The 26,435-nt window shown below is 35.7% G+C and overlaps 1 protein-coding gene across 5 annotated transcripts in view; it reads right to left on the bottom strand.

The window, feature by feature from the left end:
• PPP1R12A (protein phosphatase 1 regulatory subunit 12A) overlaps positions 1 to 26,435 on the bottom strand; it is a 117,457-nt gene that overhangs the window by 16,125 nt on the left and 74,897 nt on the right. For 2 of the 5 annotated variants that reach the window (XM_057429494.1, XM_057429495.1), the window contains exons 6-19: positions 24,772 to 24,846; positions 24,252 to 24,340; positions 23,967 to 24,124; positions 21,193 to 21,320; positions 17,686 to 17,901; positions 16,823 to 16,917; positions 13,844 to 13,966; positions 11,844 to 12,005; positions 11,227 to 11,403; positions 8,713 to 8,803; positions 7,292 to 7,489; positions 6,947 to 7,112; positions 4,752 to 4,870; positions 3,953 to 4,015 (exon numbers count right to left, since the gene is read on the bottom strand). In XM_057429494.1, the coding sequence (XP_057285477.1) occupies positions 3,953 to 4,015; positions 4,752 to 4,870; positions 6,947 to 7,112; positions 7,292 to 7,489; positions 8,713 to 8,803; positions 11,227 to 11,403; positions 11,844 to 12,005; positions 13,844 to 13,966; positions 16,823 to 16,917; positions 17,686 to 17,901; positions 21,193 to 21,320; positions 23,967 to 24,124; positions 24,252 to 24,340; positions 24,772 to 24,846 (1,860 nt within the window). Of the gene's footprint in view, positions 1 to 3,899; positions 4,016 to 4,751; positions 4,871 to 6,946; positions 7,113 to 7,291; positions 7,490 to 8,712; positions 8,804 to 11,226; positions 11,404 to 11,843; positions 12,006 to 13,843; positions 13,967 to 16,822; positions 16,918 to 17,685; positions 17,902 to 18,266; positions 18,384 to 21,192; positions 21,321 to 23,966; positions 24,125 to 24,251; positions 24,341 to 24,771; positions 24,847 to 26,435 lie in introns of those variants that run through there. The other 3 variants (XM_057429491.1, XM_057429493.1, XM_057429492.1) reach the window with 3 other exon arrangements.

Genomic DNA, 26,435 nt, shown 5'->3' with positions numbered 1-26,435 from the left:
AACATTGTTATTTTCTGTTAGGGGCATGAATAATGCCAAGAACTTAAGAGACTTCATAGCATACATCACAGTCAGGTGGCACACACCTATACGTAGGTATCTTTTAAGCTACTGGCCACAAGAAGATTAAATTCCACCTAAGCATAAGCCTTATCTTGCATAATTGCATGTCTGAGTAAGATCAGTGTGAGATTACAGAATTCCACCATACAATCAAAGATTTACAGAAATCCCTTTTCCACTGCTTCCTTCTCACCTCAACAAAACAGAGGAAGCTTTGTCCGCAGTCAAAACTTTAGGTTTCTCTTTTTACCTTTAAGGAATGCTGTATGCAGAAAAATGTTAAGCTGGTCCTTTTAGTGTTCACCTACAATGTAGGACAGCCACTACAAAGAAGTAAACCATTCCTACATTATTTCTTAACAAATACGCTTTCTAAAGGCTGTTTTTTCTTTCCTTCTAGTGGACTCCCCATGGCGCCGTGGGAATGTGAAACCTCCCAGATCTCCATTCCCCTGCTGCACTATAGCTTCCCAAACGGAAAGGCAAGTTATTAAGTCACACAGAGACCATCTTAGAAACAAAATTTTCCAGCTACACAGTGAACAACAAACAAATGGGTAAGGTAAGAAAGCAGTAATTGCTATAGGTAGGAAAACACAGACACAGGCCATTCCCATTCTCCTGGCTGAGGCTGGAAACCTCGGAAGCTGGACAAGGATACCATAATCTTCAGAAAACTACTTCAGCGGCTTCTGTTCCCTGAAAGCTGTTAAGCCCTGCTCCTGCTGCTCAAGAATCATCCAGCCTCCGTACCTCACTGAAAGAACATCACATCTCTCAAGCACATGCCTCTTCTTGCTCCCCTCACTTTTCACAAACATATTTAGGGTTTACTTTTGTAGCACTCTTCTCTGTTTGCTCTGTTTCCCCTTCAGATTCTGTCAGTTCAGCTCAGTCACAATCTTTGACATATAACTAAAAAGAATTATAAAAAGGTGTGACTGTGAGTTTACAAACTTTACATAAAGCTTGTCCGAGGACAAACGATATCAGCAAAGCTATCCCTGTGCATCCAAATCATAACATGGATGTTCTTTGCACAGTCACAGAACAGAGTAGACTGAGCAGCCACCATCGAAGCAGCAGCACACATGCAGTAACAAAAACCTAAACCATACATATCCTTACCTACATGACCTGAAATAACAATTACTTCCAACCCTTCTAACCTTTCAGAAGTCACACACCTGGTATCTCTAGCTAAAACAAAGTTTCAGCCCATTTAATTACAACGTAATCACAGTTGTAGTACCTCATATTGAAACCCAGGTTTCAGGGAAACACTTCGTTATTTAGAATCCTTCGGCTGCCAAAATCTCTTCTCACTTCCTTATTTTTAAATGGCTATCCTACAACTTATTTCTAAGGCTATCCTTCTGGCAGGAACACCAATTTTCTTTAAGTAACATGGTGGGTTTTGTGTGAGTTGAGGAAATTCTCAGCTCTTCACATTAAAAAGCCGACAGAAAATTTCATTAGAACCTCAAACTGTCAAAGTGGAGGCAAAGTCTGACATCTCTTTAATTGCCCTCCTTTATGGACAAAGGATCAGATAAGAAGTAAAAAGGCAGTTCTGAAGGACCAAAAGAACAAGAAAGCACAAACTGAAATCTTACAAAACAGTTCTTTCAGAGACCTCTGAGATAAATAAGAATTTTTTGGCTCCTTATTTTGTCTAAGGTCCTTCAATTTTCTTTGTAGCATGCACCCAAGACCTCCTCTGTTCAGTTTAAATTCTTGAGTTACTGCCAAAGCCTTTGGAATTTTATAGTTACCACCATCTACCTCTGGCTTGTAGCTTCACCAAGCAAAAACAAACAACAGCAGCACCACATAAGGGAGTAACAGAGAATTTCAGTAGATCTGGTGTTTCTGTCTTCTAAACAGCAGTACATCAAATAATCACCAGAACTGAAAAAACATAACTACTTTCTGATTGTCTTTAATTCTAGTTTTTTCATACCTTTCCTTTTCTCTTCCTAGAACTGAGAAGGATTTGTAACCAAATAATGAATTTCTACAATAAAGCAATTAAGATTTGTGTCAAAGTGAAAGCAGATTTAGCAACTACAATACAGAAAGTGCAGTTTCTTCAGGCATTTAAAAAAACAGTAAAAATACACTTTTTGCATGGATTTGGGAACAAACTTCCTCTCAGAATGTTCAAGATCTATTCCACTATTCTATTTCTAAGGTGGCAATATACTGCACTGACAAAAGTAATATATTTAGTGCTCAGTTTATCACTGATAAAATGCTAAATAGTTGTTTATCAAAGAGAGGAAGGTACATGAAAGTTACAGAATGTTTTAAATCTCTGATAAACCATCTGTATGCAAAGGAAAAAAAACAACCCCACACCTAAATATGAAAACGATGAAATCATTATATACGATTTTTAAGACATAGTTAACAATTATAATAATTACAAGGTTAGGACATTTTCTGCAATTTTGACACCATACTGGAAATTCTGTATTAGATTTGATAAAACTTGAAAAGAAAACTTAAACCCACATGAAATACTTGTTTTGAAATTTAATTCACTTTCAGTCTGGTTTTGTATTTTCTGCAGCTGACACAAGAGCTCATATCAACAAAACAAAATCAATTTATGTAGCTAGGTGACAGTGACAGTTGACACTTTCAATTTATTTCAGAACTCTTCATGAACTCAAACGTGATATTATACTGACTTAAAATGAAACCAGACTACTAAAGTCTTCTGTGGGAAGTACAGAGCTAGGAGAATGTTTTGACTCGTAAGCCAAGCCATGATTAGGCAGCCTAATTCTGCACTTCACCATCCCACCCCAACACACATCCTTTTAATTATAGCTTGTAATAGTAATTTTGGGCCTGTTTTATCACTATTTCACTGTAGTTTTATGAGTCTAATTCAATCAGAAGCACCACATGGACATTCTACTGAAATGAATTTTTACAGAACAGAATAGGAGTAATTAAAGATCTAAGGATAATGATATGTACTAGTGGGAGGAAAGGAAACAGGACTACGCATTCATGTTAATGTGACACAGAAATAAAAAGTGGAGCAAACCAAAACCAGAATGAATCTCTTAACTAAAGTATTTAAGGAATGTTTAATGGAAGCTTTTACAAAAAGGAGAGAAATATCATTCAAGTTTTATTCCTCAGTAATGATGCTGATTCTATAATGTGTAACTCCAGGGTTTAGGTCAAGAGAAATACATCCTGCTATACCATTTTATAGTGCAGCTTAAGTTATTACTTCCCTTATAAATCCCTCTTCATCCCACTGTCACACACCACTCAGTTTATAAGGAGTTTCTCCATCAAATCAAGCCTATTATACTGTTATCCACTGACTAATAATGGTGAATTAGGACGTTCTGAAATCTATTTTCTTCAACGGAGAAATCAGGTACATTGTGCTCTTCAGCATTCTATGCTTCATTATATTAACTTCTCATGTTAATTACATTATTGACTGGGGTTAATTTTAAAACGTTTTAATTAGTATGCAGAAATCACTGGACATAATTTATCTGAAAGTAACAGAGCAGATGGAAGAAAAACTTGTGCAAGATAGAAACTGACAGCCCTCCAGTAACTTGCTGGAACATGTCCCTGACCTACACATCATGAGATTTCACCTATGTTTTATGGATGTTATTTCTATATAATCAGAATGGAAGAGAAAAAAATCCATTTTAGCCATTGTTAACTTGTTAAAATTTGTTATTAAAGCCTGCAAAGGAAATGGCACTGAACCGTAGCCACAAATTATGAATACCTACCTACCTACTGTAGGTACTCTTTTAATTTAATGCAACCGCAACAAAAGTTTTACAATCAATACATATCTGTTAGACAGTTAATGAAGTAATAATCTTTTTAAAATTACCTGAGTTTCTTTCTTATTTGTTCCTTCTTCTGAATCAGACTGGTGTTCCTGTTCATTTTCACTCTGGTAAAAGAGGTGGGAGAAGAAAAACAACTGAACTGTTGAAAGCTTACAGAGATTTTAAGGCATTCTAGACTTAATATGAGAAAATCTAAGAGCAATAGAATTCCACCCAAATCAAATATACGGAGAATATATGGTGAAAATTCTTGAACAAGTGCATGCTTGCAGTACCAGAAAGAGAGGAAACAGAATTTTGCATCTGGCATATGAAAATCTTGCTTTTACAAAATTTCATACTGATTCCATGACAAAGAAGAGGGAAAGGGAATTGGCTGAACCATCAACTCCAACCCTTCTAATCTGACAGAGCAGTTCTTTCAATTTTAAGTACAATTTCTGGCACAACTGTAATGTGCCAGAAAATGATTCTCATTCTTACAGCTTTGGGATGCATGCAATACAAAAGAGTTATTCAATGATTAGTTTTTCCTTAGATTATGATTAATTCCTATTAAGTTATGGTTAATACTATAATAGTTAACCATGGTTAATACATAAAAGTATTCTAAAGTACTTTTCAGCATTATCAGCATAGCTTAGACTTAATTTTGATTATGCTCCCAAAAGCTTCAAAATAGATACAAAGAATATATAACTTGAACAAGCATCAGTTTTTCCAGAATACTTAATTATATGCTGTATTACCCTAAACTATTCTCTATGTTAAGAATAGACTGTACATGTCATATCACTACAAGCTAAGGCTACAGATCAGCAGTAGCAGTTGTTTACTTACATCTTGAGTCCAAAAAGAAACTCCTGTAGATCGTCGTTTTTCTCTTGGTCGCCTCCTTTCCCTTATAGACTTAGGCTGTGACTTATCTTCTTCCTTTTCTTCCTCTTTTTTGCCCCCTTCTGTTAATAACAACTTTCTTATTCATTTAAGTATGACTGAGACAATTCTCAGTCTTTAAAATGTTTACAAACATTTTTTTGACCTGAGATAAAGTGGCTAAAGAGCTTCTCATTACATACAGGGTTTGCTGTAATACACATTCCTCAGAATAAAGCTCTATAATACTATAAATATTGTTCCAATTCTTGAACATCAATTGCAAAATCCTAATTCCAACTCAGCCACCTCAACAAAATGTTTCAATGGGACAGTAATACACTACAAATTGTACTTAAAATTCACATTCCCAATCTGTCATATAATAATTCAAACATCTGTGTCAGTAGATGTAGAAAAGTACAAAATAAGACAAGGTAATTCTTCACAATTCTTTGTCAAACAAAGGCTTTTTTTGCTTGCATCAAGAATTGGATACTAAAACCCAAAAACTTTAAAAATTCTGTTAAATCCTCCTTAGAGTCCCCCATTTCATTACAGTCCTCTCCAGTCTGATCTAAGGAAGAATAAAATGGGATCCCCTTGACTACATTAATACTATATTACAGATTCCCCTTTTCTTTAAAAGAAATGCAATTGCAGTTCAAGCCCAACACAGTATCTCAGGATTGTGTTTGTTTCCCTATATGTTTACAAGTAATTTGCACAAAAAACACCCCATAAACCAAACAACCAAAACCAAACTTGCTCAAGCCAGTTACTTGCCTATTATCATGCAGCCTATTCAGAGCGCTGTTCTTTTATTAAAGAAAACCACAGATTTGAGTTCACATAGAAGCATCACTAAAAATGTGACTTTAGCACCACTAGTCTTTAGAGGTAAGTAAACTGTTCAGTGTGAAGCAAGATTTAAACAGAAAAGAAGGAAACACAAATATTCCTGGTGCACATACACCTTCTCTAATTAAAGAGATGATGGTTTTACCTCTGGGCTTTCAGATGGTAACGTATTTCTCCTCCTACAGTCACAATTTGAAAAAAAGAACCTGCTGTAGCTAATATTTACCCATGAAAATAATTTCTAAGAGCAATCTTAGAAAGAGTTTCCCAGAGTAAGCATGCATTACTGAAGAATCTTAATCCAAATTTCCGTTCATAGTAGGACACAGAGGGGAAAAAAAATCAGGAAGCATATCCCTCAAGTTTAGCTCCAGTAACTTCCTCAGAAAATACAAGTCTAGGGAATATTGCAATACTTCTATGTAGTTTATGGAGATTTGATCAATGGATCATTTAATCTGATCCTCTGTATAACATAATTATAAATTTCAATCAGTAATTGTATTAAAGTTACTGATCAATGACTTGAATCAGTCATGTCAACTGTGGCATGCCTCTGAGACAGTACAGGAAATCACAGTTATCTGTCAACAATGTCTTCTTTTGACAGGCAACTGATCAGGCACAACATCTCTGAGAATTATAGCATGTGATTCATATTTGCAGTAAGAGCAAAATCTCTGTGATGTCAAAGAAAAGCTTTATTTCTGACCTCTGAGTCAAACATCTGATCCTCAGCTTAAGGTTACATGAATCCAGGAAGTACTTAAAAGTATGGTTCCATGAAATATTCTGAGCTACCATTGGAAACGTCTTCTTCCCTTCTTTTTCAGCTGCTAATGAAACCTTGAGAGGTTCTTAAAGCATTAAAGCATTGTTCCAATCCTCCAATATGGAAGGACTGAAAAAAACCTCAGTTATTTCATCAAGTAAAATTCCTCCTTAATACCTGCAAGTATTTAAACTCTGAAATGTGGTATCTTATTATAGTTGATGTGTTAAAGCAGAAATGAAAGCATTATATGGATACCCATGGCAGTATATTTGACATTTCTAAGATGCATCAATGGAAAACATAGATTCACATAATAATCAGCTGCAAAACACCACCAAGTACAGAAAATCATTTTCCTTTTTATGTTCAAGTTTTGGAATTTCTTGTAAAAGTTTGGAGTAAGATACATCCCCAGTGGTCTTACATATCACACCCTATTTGGAATTACCTCTAGAAGCATATGCTGCCCTTTGTTAATTAAACCAAAGAAAAAAACATAACCCTTCACAAACAGTACTCCTACCTCTCTCGCTTTCCTTTGTTCCACTTCGAGAATAGGCCGAAGTTATACCTATAAGGCTGTTTGGTCTGTTTAGTTGACTTGAAGTTGAAAGAGAGCTAGTGGAGGTGGAGAGCGAAGAGGTGGTTGATGACGAAGACGTTGAAGTTGGTCTATAGCGATGATATGGCTATTCGGCAGAAAAATGTCAAAATTAATTTACCAAGATCAAAAAATAATTAAAATATAGGATATTAAAACATTTACCTAGATAAGTAATTCTTATAATAGTAACAAAATTAAAACATCATACTTGGGAGTTAAGATTCATATGATTTCTCTACCTAAGGACACTCATCATGAAAATACCTCTTCAACAGTTCGGGAATATCTTTGTCTATAATCATCATCTTTAGTTTCAGATTCTTTCTTTTCTTCTTGTTTTTCTTTGTCTTGCTTTTCTTTCTCTTCTTTTTCTTTTTCTTCATTTTCCTGTTCTCTGGTTCGTGTGGGACGACTTCTTCCTATAGTTTTTTCAGCTTCCTGAAGATCTGTCAGTGTTACACCCTGTGAAAACAGCAGTTTTCAGCATTTCAGCAAATGCTTCAATGTATCACTCATATTAATGTAGATGATCGCTATTTTAATGACAAAATTCAGCTTAAGAATATTAAGAATATAAGGAAATATCTGTATGTTCTACCTGTATGTTTTTCTCTTGAGCCTTGGAGCCAAACACCTCTTTTTGATTAGTAGCAAGTGTTTGCTGCAATGTGGTCTACCACAGATTCTCCAGCAACACAATTCTTAGTTTTTTAAATTTAAAAGTAACATCAGTAAACTACGGAGATACAGACTTGGCCTTAACATCCATAAGGAGGATGGCTGGAGTATTTTTTTGTGCTGTTTCATCTGGGACTATGTGCTGATTATTCTCAATTTGTCAGCAGACACAAGAAGAGAAGGGTAAAGATGCTCCAGAGGATAGTGGTTGGTAATTGCTTCACTGCTCAAAGAGCGTTCAAGTGCCATCTGGAGATTTTGCTACTTTCACATCCTCCCCTGTGTTAAGATTACACTGGCAATTAGTGTGAGGTAGATCTGACAGACACTGGAAAGAGCAACCAAATGTATCAGTATGTAAACTAAGAAAGAAAGGCTGAAAGGAGGCATGCTGTGAGATTCTATATTACTAGCAAGTAAAAAATCCCTCTTCCTTAGTACTCCTCCATGTCCATAGAAACTAGGTTGAATGTATTTTTTTTTTATGTCATGGATCTTACTAGCTAGCCATATACTGGTCAGCTCAATCACATTATCTTTATTAGTCCACATACAGAAAAAAAGACTGAGAAATGGAAGTACATAAAGTATGCTAAACCTATTTCTCGAGTATTAAGTCTTCAGTCAGAAGCATAGAGCTGTTAGTTCTTAAAAAACTGAAGTGTTAAACATCTATGTAACATCAAGATACGATTACTCAAGTAAGCCATTTTAACCACCATGCAACCAAAATCTTTCTTTTAGTGGAGGAGCCTGTGCTTTCAAATTTGTATTAAATGACTCTTCAGTGATTAGAAAAAGCAACTTTCAGTACACAACGAAGGTTGTAGAAAAGAAAAGGGGAAAAAAGAGGCCAAAGAGGCTTTATTTTATCTGGGACAAGCTGTTTTATACCAGGAAGACCCATCAGTTTATTTGGAGCTTTACTGGGAAATTAGTACTTCACTGTATTCAGGGAGCTACATAGGGATGATTCCATAAATGTGGAAGCTTCAATGAAACTGTACCTGCGTAGATCTTCTAGACTGTCTTGCTTGCCTGGATCTAGCTTTTCTTTGGGACTCTGATTCTTCATCCCGTACTGGAGTGAGGTATGATCTAAAGAGTTAATTACAGACAAAATTGGCAAACAATAACTTTTGTACAAATGTATTAAATGGTCAGAAAAAAAAAACACAACACAATATGACTGAAAACCAAAGCAGTTAGAAGAAAATCTTTATATAAACCAGATTACATCCATATCATAATCACTTATTCATCAAGATTGCAGCCTTAGAACTCAATTAAAATACATCGTGTTTTTCCTACTTAATTAGGTTACTTTTTACCATTTCCTCTAAATATAACCTAAGGTTTTTTGGTATTTCAGTAGTCTACTAACACAGCGGTAGAAGACCTCAGAGTCAATTACACATTTATACATAAAATGTGTGTGCAACTAAACTTCTAGGCATTTAGAAAAAACAAAATGTATTGCTAATGACAAAAAATCTAATTATAGCTGTTGTATCAGAGATTAAAAGTCCTTGAGGAGGTGGTTACCATATTTTTACATGAATCATCCATGCTTTGAAAAAACTGTATTTAAGAATAAATCCTCATACATCCCCCCCCCCCCCAATAAGCAGGTAACTCTAATCAAAGCCAAAAGGCTACTAGAGTAGACATACAAGGTCTCTAAACCAGTATTGAAAATGAGATAAAGAATATAGCTTCTCAAACTATTCCAAAAGGATGCACCACTATATAGAATCATAGCTTCATTACTAAAAGTAGTTTGTCTTTACTTTTCAAATATTCTTTGAAGTACTATTTCAAACATACTTTCTAAATACACAGTTTCAATCTGTCAATATGGATTAACCAACTTAATTTCTAAGGAAAATACTTAGCATATAATATTTCATATATAAAGAAGCTTTTCATTTGCATATAAACATACAAAGATACACACACATATATATATGTATCTGTATAGATACAGATAGATATGCAAGTGCTGATACTTAGATCACTATCTTTCATGTGCATTGCAGTAATTATTTCAGTTTTGCTGATTTCTCAGGTTTAATGGGTATTTTATATGCCATCAAGAATGCATCTGTAATAGTATATGACACGATCAGCCCAGAGCCAGATAAAAACAAGGCATTTCAGGCCAACTGCTGATATATAAAACATATATAGTTTATGAGCATTAGTATACACGCACTAGTGAGAGCAAACAAGACAGCAAAAGCCTTAATTCTAAATTTCTTGCTTTTCTAGCTCATCTGAAACTGAAACAGCATTTGCATTTCAAAATATGGACCACTTCTGAAATAAAAGATGTGTTTTGCTGATTTTGCTTTTGATGTGTTGGGTTCAGCCAAATATTGCTACGGAAAATGCTGGTTCCAACTATGGTTGTTACTGAGATGGGTTGGAAGCATGTGTGGGCACCTCCTGAATCATGGCAGAGAACTAAAAAATAATCCTCATTTCAGAGAATTTATTTCATCTCAGTTTTGGGTATGAAGACTATGGAAAACACAACCCCAAATAGGCCTAAAATTATGAGAAATGTTTAAAAGTTATTGCTGTCTTAAGTCAACCAAAGGAATGCAGGTTTCTTCTGTACCCATGAACAACTTCATTATCTTTGTGAACATACAGAGATGCACAAATCTGGTACAGATGCAGAAGCTGCATTTCAAAACTACTACAGAAGAAGGCACAGAGATCTTGCATTTCAGCAGGAGGATTAAAGGATAAACATTTATAAATATCCGGAGAAAGAAAAACCCAAGGAAAGTTAACAGGAATTAGCAACCTTTTGCTTCCATAAATAACAGGTAAGAACTCTTTACAGAAACATAAATATGCACCAATCTTAATTCATCCTCAATGTAACACGAAAAACACTGTATTTTTAGAATAACATTTATACCATCTTCTTACTCATTCTTCATACTGAACAGCTCTGAAACCATTGCATTTACAACTGCATATTATGTTTCAAGTAAAAGAGAGCCTAAATGATGCAATGAAATAAACAGAATGTGTTGGGTTCAATACTCCTTTATCAGTAGTGCCAGGCAGACAAGATGACTGAAAAAATGCTACATTGTACCATGTTAGCATACTGCCTGTGGCACAGGAGCTCAATCAGCAGCAACGTACTTGTAGTAAGTAATCGATTATTGATTTTCTTATTTTTAATTCCATGTTTTTATACAGTTCCATTGTGGGTATATTTAGGAGGACTCATTTAATCTATTACAGAAATACAAATATGAAAGTACCATATACCAGATGAGAACCCAAGGCCAGTCAAAAAAATACATGAATGGTCTCTACAGTACTAAGCTCTTACATAAATTGAGGCACATTGCTAGTTGTTTCAGTACACAGCAAGCAAATAAGACTGCTTTACATACTGCACTATCCAAATTTGTGGTATCCAACACATTCCTTGAAATAAGAAAAGAAGAAAATTTTTGTGTAAGAGCAACATTACTCTTAGGACCTTTACACACCTCCGTCTCTCCCTGACCTCTGATGTTGAGGACACAGTGCCAGAAGTAGCTGTAGTCATGGCTGTGGTAGTGGCTGTAGCATTTACAACAGATGGTGCAACAGGAACGGTCACTGCTGTAGGAACACTGTCCTTTTCTTTCTCAGTACTATCCTCAGCCCACAAACGATTTGAGGTACTACAGCATAACAAGCAGCAACACAAAAAAAGAGAAAAGGAAACAGCTAAACAATGAAAGCACTTTACTAAACAACTAATAACATGTAAATTGAGGGATGGATTTTTTTTAAAAGCAAACTGAGAAATGTCTCTACTATGAAAGCTCAACTTGAGCTGTTAAATTGAAACCATTAAGAATTAGCAGTTCGCAATAATGGAACTTTTATTCTTTGCACCCTTCTAACATTCGATTTAGTCTTTTATACCAATATGACAGTCACTTTACAGTAGAAAGCCATTCACAATTTTTGAGCCAAATTGTATAAAATCAAAGCAAATTTAACAGGAAAGTGAAAAAATCCAGAGCCCCAGGATCTACTAAACAAGAACGCATGCACAAACATAAGCACACAACAGACCTGACAAAAAAGAAGACAAGAAGTGTGCTGGTGCTATTACCTGCTTTGTACACCTCCTGATGTAGAACCCGTTGTACTCTTTGTAGTAGTGTTTGCGCTGGCAGGCAGTGTTTTCTGAAGACCAGCAGAAGAGGTAACTGTTGATGCAGTACTTGGGACATTAGAACTAATCAAATCATCTTGTCTTCTACCAAAGGAGCCACTGAAGGAGACATGTACAATGGATGCATTTGTATTAAGTATCTTTGCTCATTAAAATATCACAAAGCTGTGAATTATCAAATAAACTCCTGCCTATGCATTCTTGTGTCTCAGTTGAGTCTCAGAAAATTCCGAGGCAAAAGAGCTATTTTCTTCACTATTTCCTTGACTAGGACTTCTAATTTATGACATCAGAGGGCAGCAGAAGTATGCCTTAGTCCTGACCATTTCTCCATACAAAGAGAAGATAAAAGAGTCTCACTGGTTTGTGTATGACTGTCTTAATCACATCTACTGAAGTACACATGCAGATGGGGCCCCCAGTATCCCATTTTTAAACCGCTGTTTCACCCACGCTGAATACCTCAGAAAATGCAGAATTTTACTCCACAGCTTGTCAGAAATGTCGTCAATATCACTCCTTTTATAATTTTCAACAAATTAAATGTACTGTTTTTTTTTTAATCATCCCTGGAGAGATTAACCTCCCACTCAAGCTTTTCCCTTGCTTTTCAAGTTGTAAAAAAGATACAGTGGTTTCTACATTTTTATCCATTGATTCCTCCTGAACAAATTTTATATTACCAAGTCAGGATGTTTTCCCACAACTGAATCTCAGAATCACAGTTGGGACAGACATAACATCATATTACCAACTGCAAAAGATTTAAGGAAAGATGCTTCTTTCTCATTCTGCAGTTGATAATTTTTTCTCTATTACTATCAATTCTATAATGACAAAGAAAAAAATAACTGTACAAGAACAACTAAGGAAATACTCTGTTAAAGCACCACATGCCATTAAAAGTGATGAGTACACTTTGTTTGAAGACTGGAGCATAAATACTGATTAAAGCTAACATGCAAAGATTGCTCTCATACACCAACTACTGATAATTTTCCATCCAGCACTGGAAATCTGTGCATTATCTTTCCTAAACCTAAAGTTAGGAAATTGATTTTTTTTTAAGATAGGAGGTTAACAAAGATGTAAGACGTATTATGCTGTGTATGAAACAGCCTGTCTACATGTTACTGACAACATCAATGTCAAGACTAAGTGAATATCAAGTAGCATGTACATCAGCAGTACATATCAATATGCAGCTTAGCTACCCGAATCTTTTCTTTTGATCTATTCAGTTTAGGTATTCATTGCTCCACTAATTCCAATGAACAACTTTACTCAAATAGCTACACTGAAACTACACAATGGAGTAAAGTCAATCATCTCTGTATCTGCAGGATAGGATTCCTTCTGCGAAAATCCTGCAAGACAGGAATTGTGCACGACTGAAAATTAATTTCATTTAGTCTGTATTCAAGTTAGTTTTACATTTGCATTCTAGGATGCTAATATTCACCATAGGGATGGCTATAATCTATCACTATGGAGAGCAGCGCAAAACCTCCGATAATGGTCACGCAAAAACCTGAAGTCAACAGAGACAATATTTTCCCCTTTTTCTTTTCAAATACCAAGCAGAATTATTTGTATTCCAACATATAAAGTAGCTATCTTTGGTTACTGAACTAACCTGGAAAGAGTCAAATGAACCTCAAACTGAAATAAACAACAGGAAAAAGAAAGCATATCATTTTAATTATATAGTAGATGCTGCAACACTCTTAGTAAAAATGGTGTAGCTTTTAAATCAGCAGAGCACTGCATCAGCATAAGTACATACTTCTAAATTATTAACAACATTTCAACATGTCAGCATTCAATTTCAAACTGCCCTTATGAAGTGATTTCAGCACTTCATTTACTGTTTTCTTTTTATAATTTGTAAGCTTATTTTGATTAAAAAAAAAAGCAGCTAAGAGAAAATCCCACACCTTCTTTGATAACTTGTGTTTAATGATGTAGGACCTTCATTCAAACTGTTTTTCTTGACATCTTCCTCCCATTTTCTTCTGGTGTAGGAACTGCCACCACGTATTGAGCTAGCAGACAAGTCCCTGTAAAAAAGATTTTAGTTTAGCAAATTCGTATTAAAGAAGGCTATTCTTGATGTGAGCTGAAAAGGCATTTCACATTAAGTATTAAAACCCTGGATAACACACTTAAACAGAATCATGTGGAACACGAATAAAATGATCTTTATGGACAATAATTTCCAAGCTCCTATGGAAAAATATTACAGTCATGCTAACGCTGTCAGAGATATAACAGAAAACTAGCATTAAAAGAAAAACCACTAAAGAGGACATAATCATCATCAGTTACAAACTGATTTCATGGGCTTTGTCACTCTTTGATGTTATAAAAAGTTCAACAGCTGACTAGCCTTTCGAACGCATGATACTGTAGACCAGTATAAACAGGCCTGCAGTAGCCATTCCTGAGTGGCCTGCCACGTATCATTAGCTGACATTACTTTAGTCATAAGGAATTTCCAGCCTGCTGTTGCAGTTTATAGCAGAAAGAAATAACCTTGCAGAAGTTTACTTAGAAAAACCACCTTGAAAAATGAGATGAAAAAACCCTGAATTCTAATAAAAATGTCAGCTCAACATTTAAACTAAAGTTCAGACAGAACAAAAAAAAGTCTTTCACAAAACTATACCTAAAAGGCAGCCAGGTGTGCAAGGGAAAAATAAAACAATGTTTTGTAAAGATGTATTTTATGTTCAGACACCTATGGCCTTCAGAATGTACCCATTTTTGCACAAGAATTTATGCTAGCACTTTTTGCTGCAGTTGGAAATGACCTTAGAAAATGATCAAACACAGGCCAATGTGTTTTTTTCTTACACCAAAATGTCTTTTCCACCCATGTCTTACCACCAAAGAAAAAGAATTCTGAGATGTGATCTGCCTTTGAAAGGTCCTGCTGTATGCCAAGTTTTTCATAATTACTGAAAGTTTCACTTTGCCAGGACACTACATACTTCAGCACTTTTGCTGTAGCACTGGCTACTCGACTGAGGCTGGAAGTCTGAGATTTGTTAACCTAAAAACCCAGCCAGGATTCATCCTGGAAGTCCATTACTCACAGTGGGATGTCACCTGCATTACACTACATCATCGATAAGCTAGACAAGCAGGTGTTCAGACAGGGAGAACAAGAACGCAGCATCTGAGTAACAAGGACAAAGATCTGGGACAAAGGCAGAAACCTCAATAATTTATTAAGGCACCTGAAAGGCAGATGGTTAAATTCTACATGTAAAGAAGGTCAGGCTAAATGTCAAAGAACTCTTACGGCTTCAGGCAAGTAAGCTGGGTTGTCTGCCATATCACACACTAGGCACAGTGCTGGTGCCTAAACAGGTGGGCCTAAAGCAGGCTTCATCTCTGGTTCACCAAAGAATACAGAAAGTTCTCATGTCGACTGTTTGGTCAGCACTGGGACTAATGAGACTGATGACCCAAGTTCACCCAATGCATATGAGGAAAAACTTACTATCGCTGATATCTAGTTTTGGAACTGTGTCTGTGAATGGTTAAGACAGGCACATGAAGGACACAGACCTCAACACTGAGGCAAAATTTAATCCCTTTGTTACAAACAATAACAGCTTCTAAGAAATAAAACCGCAATGAAATATTTATCCCAATCTTAACGTATCACCTGGTTAAGACACTTGTAGACAACAAGAGTTTCTGAGAAGATCTCAAAAGAATAAAAATTGGAATAATGATAATGTCTCTTATAAGCAAACCCCAACTGACAAACTCAGCCTTAAAGAATACAGTACTCCAGAGAATGATAAGCACAAACGAAACTCCAAACTGTCCTGTTACAGACATGCAAACTAAAGAAATTTGGTGAAGCAACACGAGAGATGCTACTTAGGGGAGCGTGAGAGCTAGAATATCCCTGTTTCCAAAAGAATTTGTCACCCAGGGACTGAACTTCAGCAGCAGTATCCTGCAAGCATAAGAAAAAACAGTATTTATCTTGTGTTTGTGCTGAAATGAACCATTCTCAAGAGCAGCAACAAAGAATCTCCTCTTCAGACAGAAGATTTATCAGTCTTACAGACAATGATTATAACAGTACATTTTGAGCAATGAGAGTATTTTCAGTTCACATCATTCAACATTCAGCTATCTAGATTTGATCCAACAGAAATAAGACATTAGGGAGAATTCTAAGTTTTGCATTATGTATTTTATCTTAACTCAAAAAAATGTCCAAGTAGAACTGTAGTAAAGGAGAGAAATGAAAAATTAGACGTTTCCGACAACGTAAATATGCCATGGAAGTAGCCCTAGCTAGTAGCCTAGTTACTAATAGGTAACAAGCCTATGCACCTAAACCTTCTGTTTCTTTTATACTGAAAGCTACAGAAGTATCAGCAAAGAAAGTAAAAATCTCCAAATGAAGATGAAAAGTCAACATATAAACAATAAAAAATGCTTTAGTAACTTCTGACTTTTGTAAATCATTGTTGCTGCCCAATATAGTTTTAAGAAAAAACTATAAGAAACACCACGTTTTATTATTATCAAATGTAACAGTGGAGACCAGCACTCTAAGGCTCAAGTCAAAGCAGTAAAATGCCTTTAGCACCTTCCAGTAGCTTAAAGTTTACAACTACATACTTTGGATTTTATCTGTTTTCTCCCCTAAGATGACAACACTCATTGCCCAGTTCTCCTCTTGTTATAAAATAACACGGATTTTAAAAAGGGTTATTACAATCTACAATATCAAAAACCTTCAGGAATTGGATTACCATATGGATTAGCAAAACCTATAGAGAAGGATAATGCTATAATTTAGCATTTTCTTAAAATCTGTAAGTTTGTCAGCCACTCAAAAATCAAGCAATTTTATATTTAACAGAAATTGTAACTTCAGTCACCTGTTCTCTTTCTCATCAATGTCAGAGGTACTGGCAAGTCGTCTTGGTATTGTAGGTGCAACATATGCAAGTCGAGCTCCTTTTCCATCTTTCTCCTGAAACACACGTTTTTTATTAAGTGCTACTGATTATACTGCTGCTGGCTGGAAAATCATCATTATGACAACTTCAGCTGTATTTATTGTGACTTGATTATGCTAGTGATTTTTAAGCTTTAATTAAATGTCATAAGGCCTACATCAGGAAAAGGAAACTATTCACGTTTTCATTCTAGTGAGGCAAATGACTAGATTTCTTTTCTTTTCTGCTTTGCTACAGTACAATTCCAACACTGTTTTCTGAAAGCAGCTGTTTCAGTACTTTCATATAGTATAGCATTATTCTTAATCTTGAAAACATTTAAACATTTGTACCTGAAACAGAACCACAAGTTCTATGCTAGTCAGTTACTACCCCAAATTAGTCCTTCACTTATTTCAGTATTCATTTTTAACTACAAAACCATATTTTTGTAAATAAAAATGACCGGGGAATACAAAACCACTCCTTTTTTGTAAGGTTCTTTTAACATCACTCTCCACGTGATGCCGAAACTATCAAACCTCTGATGTCCCTTAACTGTAAAAACTACGACTAGCATTGCAAGTCCCGAAAAGGGAAAAGCCCCAGACCAATGCACCAGGTCACAACACAGGTACCTACTACTCTTTTAAAGAAAATACACAGAAACTGCATGACTTTTTGGAATGTTGGTAAAGCACAGATGCGTAGTACAGTCTTAATTCTACAGTACATCACAAACATCTATGCTAAATAATGTAGATAATTTCCTCAAAATGTTTTTTTCACACCAAAATTATTACCTTTTCTTTGTTGTCCAATGAAGAGGAAAGTCTAGGACTTGAAGCAGAACGCATAACACCTGCAGAGTCCTTTTCTTTCTGAGCTTCTTTGGAAGCAGTAATCTCTGCAAGGGCACCATAACTACCAGTTTTTCTAAGACCTAGCCTCCATGAAGCAGGAGATTCATCTTTCCTCTCTTCTTCTTTGGGAGAAACCTTGGTTGTAGATGTTGGAAACTACAAAACACATGTAAATGAATTTATATTACTAATTTTCATTACCTGCGGTAATTCATGCTCCTTGCGGAGATTTGAGAATACAACTCTTTTTAATAATCACAGATGTGTTGAACTGGTAGGGGAGTTTTAATGAGACATAACCTACACACTCTCCTCTTTAAATTAGTTAATGAGGTAAGAAATGTAAGACTGGTCAAGGTATACTACTCCTCTACAAGTTAGCTTAGAAAAACCCACACTTTGTAATAACACACTGTGATCAGGAGATGCAAACTTAGAAACATGCAAATCCAGTATCAACATTTTGATTAAATATGTTATTTTGCAACCTGTACACAAACCTGTGCACACCAGAACCTCACCATCGATTTTTCACCCTTATTGGGCACAAGAACAATGCCAGTTTTGCGCAAGCCCTGCCTCCATGATGCAGGATCTACTGACTCCGCGACAGGCATGATAGGAGGAATGAAATCATACTAAAGCCATTTAAGACAAGACAAAGATGAAGATGGAAAGAATGGAAAACAGAAACAAAAGGTTGTTTTAAAACTACATAGTTTGTTCCTATGTTTATGTTATGTTACACCACAAAATACCAAAAAGCAGTAAGAGACTTAAAACCTTAGTAACAGATTCTTATTAAAAACACAGCATGTTTAGCTACTTCAGAGACAGAATTATAGTTTGAATAGAAGAGGACAGCAAAGCCTGTTGACCTAACAAGGTTCATGACCTAAATCCTCATATGGTTGAGAATACTGGAAGATTCACACTATTATACCTTTTATCTTCTTACTATATTTCATTCATATCCCCTAATCACATCCCATGCTAGCTTAGATACCAAACCCCATACCTTCACTCCCAAACTCACCGTACTTCAGTACCCTCAGACAGAAAGCAGCATTACTGAATGCCATACAGACTGAAGAAAACCCAGATTCAAGCTTAGTACACTGCATCTGCACCACTTGTGAGCAACATAGGGTTTGGCCAGCTGTGGTGTAAAAGCAGAAGAGTTAAGTGCAGTAGCACAGACGGTGCAAACCTGAAAAGGCAGGTGCAAGAGTATGTACAACATCTCACATGCACTGCTGTTTTACCTTAAGTAGTAAAACCAGTTTAAAGCCTTTCTGCTCATTGATAGGAGCTGCAACTGCTTTTCTAGATCCCATGCACTTGCTATGTTACAAGACGATTAGTCTTGATACAAATGTGCATTTATTTTGTAGCTACAGAAGACCCTGAACTTTTCACATATAGTAATAGAAAGATAACTCGTTTACTTTTAACCTGTACCTTTTAAGACAAAAAGATAAGCCGTTAATTCCTGCATAATAAAATTAGAACAAACAAAATGCCAGTATATTAATGATTTATAAAAGGTTACCATCCAGCTGACAATCAAACTTACTATAAAGCCGGTGTGGCCATCTCCCCCACCCCCCTAATACATTGCCATTTAATCTCATATCAAAAAATTGTGTATATTTGATCATTCAACTCCAAATATCAACCCACACTCCAGCTAGCAACAATTTGCTAACATCCTATTGCTGAAGATCATATAACTAAGAATGTTTTTGCATAATATGAGATGAATTGATTAGAAGGGACAAGCTCGTAAACTCCCAACCTCAAGGTGAAGTTTAGGCAATTACAAGAAAAAGTCTGTGTTTGAAGTGTGAGGTAGAATCTACAGCATTCAAAGATAATTAAGTGCAGTAAGAAAAGTGGGTGGAGAGCACATCAGTTTAACTGCCCAATTGCCACAAATGCTTGTACTACTGAAGTGATTTCAAAAGATAAACTGTATGAAGTAGGCCTATTTCCTTGCAGTAAAATTCACATTATATATTTGAATTCTTTCCAACAAGCCACAGTTAGCAAACCAGCAAATTACTCACAATGTCTTCCCTCCCTCATGCATTTGCTACAGTTTGTATGGAGAACTTGTACCTCTTGAGCTCTGCACAGCTCCTGAGCAATGAAAACACAGCTCTCATTACAGAGAACCATAATTCCTTACTAGCCAGCAGACAATGTTTAGATGAACATCACAAGATCACCCTGGAATCTAGCTGTCTGCCCAGTCACAAAGTTCAGTGAAGGGAAACAGGAGTCATTCCTGCCAGTGAGCCATGCCCACAGTTCCCTTTTTGCTCTCATGTTTTTTTGACATAAATCTTGTGCATGTCAGTCACAATGACTTTTGTAAAGCATCTCTTGGGATCAGGAAGGTTGGCCCAGCTCTATTGTACAGCATCACGTAATATGATGCAGTTGGGCAATATATTCCCTGCATCTGTGACATGAAAGCATACTTTGTAAGATGAATCATCATTAGGTTCCATTGTGAATATGAAAGTAAAACTCCAATAAGCTCCCAGGAGCTAAATACAATGCATAGTATTCACCCAGCAGTACATCTTCTCTACTCTCTAAATATCACAGCTACTAGTTCTCTTCAACATGCTTTTCAGCAGCATCAGTAGAGGGTCAGACCTTGGTTATGATGTGAACAGAAAAGCGACAATGGCTGAGAAATGAAGCCTTACTAACTTGCTATCCAGTTTGCTTTGATATTCTGAAAGTTTGACTCGTATACCACCTTCCGACTATGCATTTTTATCTACTCTTTTTTTCATATCCTTCACAAGCAAAACTAAAAAGCTTCCTGTACACAATATGCCTTTGCTAGATGTGGTTTTGAGCTGTGCATTGAATAAAAAACACGTGTCCCAGTCCTCTAGCCCATCCATGAGGTCCTAACAATACTGAAAACAGGGTTGGGACCTACAGCACTCTCTACTTCTTTCTGCTATCTTTTTCAACTTTTGCACCTAAGTACTAGCTGAGTGCTTTTAAGAGCTCCTGAAAGCACTTCAGTCATACTTAACTTCCTTAAGTGCATCACAAACACAGGCACAGAGAGACACTAGAACTGCAGTTCCTAAAAATTTTGGAGGAGTCTGCCATAGAATGAAGTTTAGCTTCAAAAAAGCAAGAACTCCACTCACTGCGCAACAGATTTTTGCTTTTTGGAAAGATGCTCAGCTGTTTCGTAGTTCTGTACATTACACCCCTGTTCAGAATCAAAACCATTCAAAACTTTAAAAAGTTGAACACAGTTTCTGCAGAAAAAGACAGAATATTTTAGGGATCCATGCATATTTTCATCTATTCACTGGATAACCCTATCCACTTTTTATACAAGGACCAAAAAGTGTCTGCTTGCACACAGAAACAGAAATCTAAAATAATGAGAAAGGTATTTTAGTTTACCTTCTTAACAGGTGATGTAGGTGCCCCCTGGACACCAGCTACAGAAGGTGCTGTCACAGCTACTGATGCTGATTGTGTACTTGTGGTATTTGCATTGTTGGTTACAGCTGCCAAGGTTTTGGTCTTATCTGCAAAATATTTACAAGATTTTAGTTTTCATTTTTCATTCACAATTTCTTCACTTCTACAAGACAGATTCTAATTTCTTTTGAACAAATCTGACAGTCAACTTTCCAAGCAGCATTTTACTATCTATTCCTTGGGGTTTTCCCCCTCATTCCCAATCTGTACCTTAGGTCCCTCTTTTTTCCATAATGGTCATGTATATAACATTTTGATTTTGTCATTCAAAAAGTGATGCAGATGCAGAAGTAAAGAACCATTCAGGTTGAAACTGACCTCAGGACATAATCTAATTCAACCTCCTACTCAAAGAACAGTTAATATTGCGTACAGACCAGGTTGCTCAGGGCTTGATGAGTCAGGTCCTGAAAATGTCTAGAGACAGAGAGTCCACAGCGTTCCCAAACCATCTGTATTTGAGTATATGGCTCATGACCATACAATTTTAACAGTAGGAGGTATGCTGACATGTAACAGTTAATGTGAACTGCAGAGGATGTTGATCCAAAGTGAAATATTTTACTGATGCAGTGAACAAATACAGAAAAAATCAGCTTACACGTCTAACTGCACTTAATGGAAATTTCTCTTTAAGCACAAGTGAAAATAAGTGGTGGCAAACTCCTAGGTCATGGTGATAAAAATGTTCAACAGGGCAATGTGGACTGATAATAAGATTTAGATGATGTACAGGGAGATCTGCCGGAAATCTGCAAATGAGTAATACAGCTTTAAAATATACAGGAAAATTTATCAGGAGTGGAAGGAGAAAACTGTTTGTTTGGGTTTTTTTTACAACTGTATTCTGAAATTATTTCTGACAATTTCAGAACAGGACTGCAAGAATATAGTTGTGTGCATGACTGAGCTAAAACCAACTTCCAAAGCACCACTAAATTACTTTAAGCAAAGTAGGTTAACAAACCTGAACTGCTGAAATTTGTTTACCTCCTTTAGGAGACATATAGCTTCATATTCGTATTTTGCTTCTTGGTCTTACAGACAGAAATGCATTTATTCTTAAACTGTATTCAGAATCAATGAATCAGAATGTTTATTTTAGGAAAAAAATTTTAATATCCCCATAGATTAGAAATCAGAGTTTCCAGCACTGCAGAATATTGAACTCTACTAAACTATTTTACTACCGGAATGCTTCTTAAAATCTTACAATTTTTCACTAGAAAACTGCCTTAAGCTGAATAATGGGAAAAAAGGGAAGTACAAACTTGGAATTTAGAGATGCAGCTCTACAGGGAAAAGCTTGAAGTCTAGCTTGCCAAATAAAGTATGATAAAGCCTTGTTGATATTAAAAACCCCAAAGTTTACATAAATTAATTCTTGTGTCACAGTCATATTTTCCTGGCACGAACTATCTACTGGTAACGAAGAGAACACAGTTACCAGAATCATAGAGTTCAGGAGACATTACAGTTAGCTCAGTGACTGAGAAATTACTACATGTTATATATTTAATGTGGTTATGAAAGCTCAGTCTCTGTAAATAAGGGATGCAAGTATACTAAGGTGAAAGACTAATTACAAAGCTTGATAGATTTATTTTTTTTTTCCAGCTTGAAATGCTGGTTTATTTAAAAATACAAAAATAATTAGGCCATTAACAGAGTTTGGTTTCACAATTTATTTTTATTTCTGCCTACATTAAATATTTATGATACATTGGTTAGCTCTAAAATCCCTCCTTAGTCTTAACTTTTCAGATAAAAAAATTTGTAAGAATGTTCAAAAATAATGACAGACGGCTCAGGGTTACTTATTTAAAGAAGTATAAAATATTAACAAGGTATTTCTAATGACATTTATGCCTTTGTATTGCATTGCTGCACTGTAATTCTAAAATTCTTTATCAGGATTCAACATACATCTTGAAACACAAATCACCTGATATTTGTTTTGTGATTTGGAGGAAGGTTCAATGCTGTTCTTAAATCACTACTTGAAGATTCTGACAACTGTTCAAGAAAAAACCCATATCAATTCCACTGAAGATAGAAGTACATAATATGTGTTTCTTTGCATACAATTCCAAACTTTTCAAAGAGATTTCCTCTTGTAATACAGTATATAAAGTAACAATTAACGCTAAAATATCACATTTAGAAGTTCATTTCAGTGCACTCTGAAAATATATGCACCATTACTTTATGAATACCTGAGCCAAGACTGTCAGATTAATTGGTAATTACTTCAGGAAGGCAAGAAAAAATGAGAATGTTTGCACTTCTGCTTTTCCAATCTCTATACCAAGTTCCACAAGCAAACACTGCTATGAAGCCTTCATTTCTGATTTGATCTTCAGATTAATGTTTTCTGGTGTGCTACTTAAGGCTTATATTATTCCAACTATTCAATTCAAAGTGTCAACTGTAACCAATCAAATAAGTAGACTAATAGCTTTAACCCAAGTAGCCATCAGTAAAGACATCTGTACCAGTACAAACATCTGTTTAACATCTCTGTTATAACTTGACTTCAGATATAATATAAACTTGCTTTAAAATAACTGGAAACATAGTGAAGTGCAGAAGAATAAGTGAAACTTAACATATTTGACTTTGGATCATGTGATGTTAAACAAGTAAACTTACAGAGTAAAAACTTAATGAAAGACAATACTCTGAATAAATACCTGTCTCTGCTTCGGATTCTGAGTCATCATCCTCTTCCTCTTCACTAGAACAACTGGATTCATCTTTCTTCCCCTCTTCCTCTTCATCTGCTTTTTCTTGTTCCAAAGACTCTATACTAGATGCATTCTTTTCTTGCTCCATAATCAGTGTCTCTTTACTGAGTTTGAAAAGAAAAATACTTACTAAGTCCTGGAAACATTACTAAAACCTGTCAAGCAGGATTTTGTGACAGCTTCTAAAGGTGTCTTTTTTAAGAGATTACATTTTTTTTCCTGTTTACTTACTTTTTGAATGTTTTCTGTGTCTGGTTATTATCCATGTTGGCTGTGGACTCAATTAGGGGAGATTTCTTTTCCCGTTTTTCACTATGAAGCTTCAAAACATACAGAATGATGTAGTTAAATTGATAGAATGGTATCAGTGTGACAAAATTACAAACAGAGAGCAATCTTCTCTAACTACTACAAACACAAGAGTATGTATAAGCTTTCAAAGTGTTGAAAGTTCAAAACTCTAATATCTCAGAAACTGCTATTTAAAGTAAGATTCTCATTGCTGATGCTTCAGATGAAAAAATGCCCACTGGACAAGGCAAGCAGAAAAGCACTTTCTTGCTTTCAAGGCTTTTCACCGTAATTGACCGAGTAAGGGCATAAAAGAACTTCTGAGGTTACTGTGGCATTACCTGAATTGAAGCTCCAATTCAAACCTTTATTTTTAACCTATATACCACTCAGAACTGTATACCACAATAATGTATAATAAAGTAAAATATATATATGTCTTCATATGAAAAAGGCCTACCAGATTCTGCTTCTTTTGTAATTCTTCTAAATATCCTAGAATATCTTCATCTGCCACATCAAATGCTGTCTGCCCCTGGAGGGGGGGAAGAAGTAAAACACCATCACTGTACAGAAGAATTTAAATGAAATGGATTTTGATGCCTTATCACATGATGATTCAGGTAAGGAGCACATTCGGAGAAAAAAAATCAGAAAGTATAAGCCAAGCTCTATCACAAACTGTTAGTCTGCCAGTAGTTGAAAACAATTTTGCAATTTTACTTTTTGGGGTAACTGAAAGAGAAATATCAATGCCTGATGAGCAAATATGTTTCTTAAGAGATAAAACAAGACTTCAGAAAAATATTGCTGTCCTTTGAAAGAAAAAAAAAACAAAACAAAACTATCACGGAAAAGAGATCAAAAGAATACGATTCTCACAATATTAGTTTCAAACAACCATTCCAATGGCTGTTGCATGGATGGATCCTGAGCAGTTCATTATCCTGTCCGTTACAGACTACTATATACAGCTTGATTTTTTAAAGTTTCAATTATCTAAGCAAGCAAAACTAATCTTGATTAGTCACGTTTTCATGTTTTTACAGTAAAACAGTATTTTACATTTTACATTCCATTTTAGAAAAGATCTGCTACAACCATTTCTTCTTACCTCCCTCTTTAGTCTATGACTTACATGGAACATGTTCTTGAATAAACAGACCATCATGCTATTCACTAACAGAGTAATGCTGTCAGCTGGAATTTCTTCAGCTTGCCATATCTGACATCTATATAGTCATCACAATTCTAGACTAGACCAGATACCCACAGGACACGAGATTCTATCTTTAAGGTCTGAACTGGTAAAGATTTCAAAACTCCCCTTCATCTCTACCTGAAGATGAAAGGGCTGAAGCTCACACAGTTCCACAAAGAAAGCCCAACTTGCCTTGATACTGCAATACAGCATTTTGTATTTGAAGTTTTCATTCAAATACAAGAGGGCTGGAATCTAGGCAAAGTCCTAGATTCACCTACACAGTACCAACGCAGCTGCATCAACACACTAGGTGGACACACTAAAATGTTGGGAGTATCAGGACAAGATCAGCCAAGTAAGTACTTCTATACAATAACTAGCACTAAAGACAGAGCTGTCATTTAAAAGTGGTCACAGCCGCTTATAAAAATAAAGGTGTTCATATTTGTCTCTGCTTATTTGAGTTTCTTGAATGTTAACTAAATACAAACGTATTCCTAATACACTGTGAAGGCTATCAAACAGTTAGAAAGGATGGACCTTCAAACCACTAATTTTCACATCCATGTAAAACCTCTGATCATACAGCAGAAGCACGTGCACCTTTCAACAAGGATTACCCAAAACAGCTTGAGCTCCTCTGACATGTGTAACACAGCACTAGCCTGGAAACTAAGCAACAAAATTATGTCAACTTCATATGTGCATTATGACTACAGTTTTTAATCCAGATTTCTAGTTTTAGGTAGCTATTAAGTGAATTTATTTCCAAAAAAAATACGAGTTAGACCTACCTTGACCACAAAAAAATCACTTTGCAAAAAACTGTTGCAGTTGGAAGGTTATATCTAAATGCAATCCATAAAAGTGCTTTAACCATAAAGGCTAAGTTCTCTATGCTGCTAAGCACCTGCATCTAA

The sequence above is a fragment of the Pezoporus wallicus genome, unplaced genomic scaffold (assembly GCF_028554395.1).
Source record: "Pezoporus wallicus isolate ANWC-B61680 ecotype Strahan unplaced genomic scaffold, APGP_CSIRO_Pwel_v1 contig_5069, whole genome shotgun sequence".
Lineage (NCBI taxonomy): Eukaryota > Metazoa > Chordata > Aves > Psittaciformes > Psittacidae > Pezoporus > Pezoporus wallicus.
The sequence above is the reverse complement of the archived record's forward strand: the minus strand, read 5'-3'. Positions and strand labels throughout refer to the sequence as shown.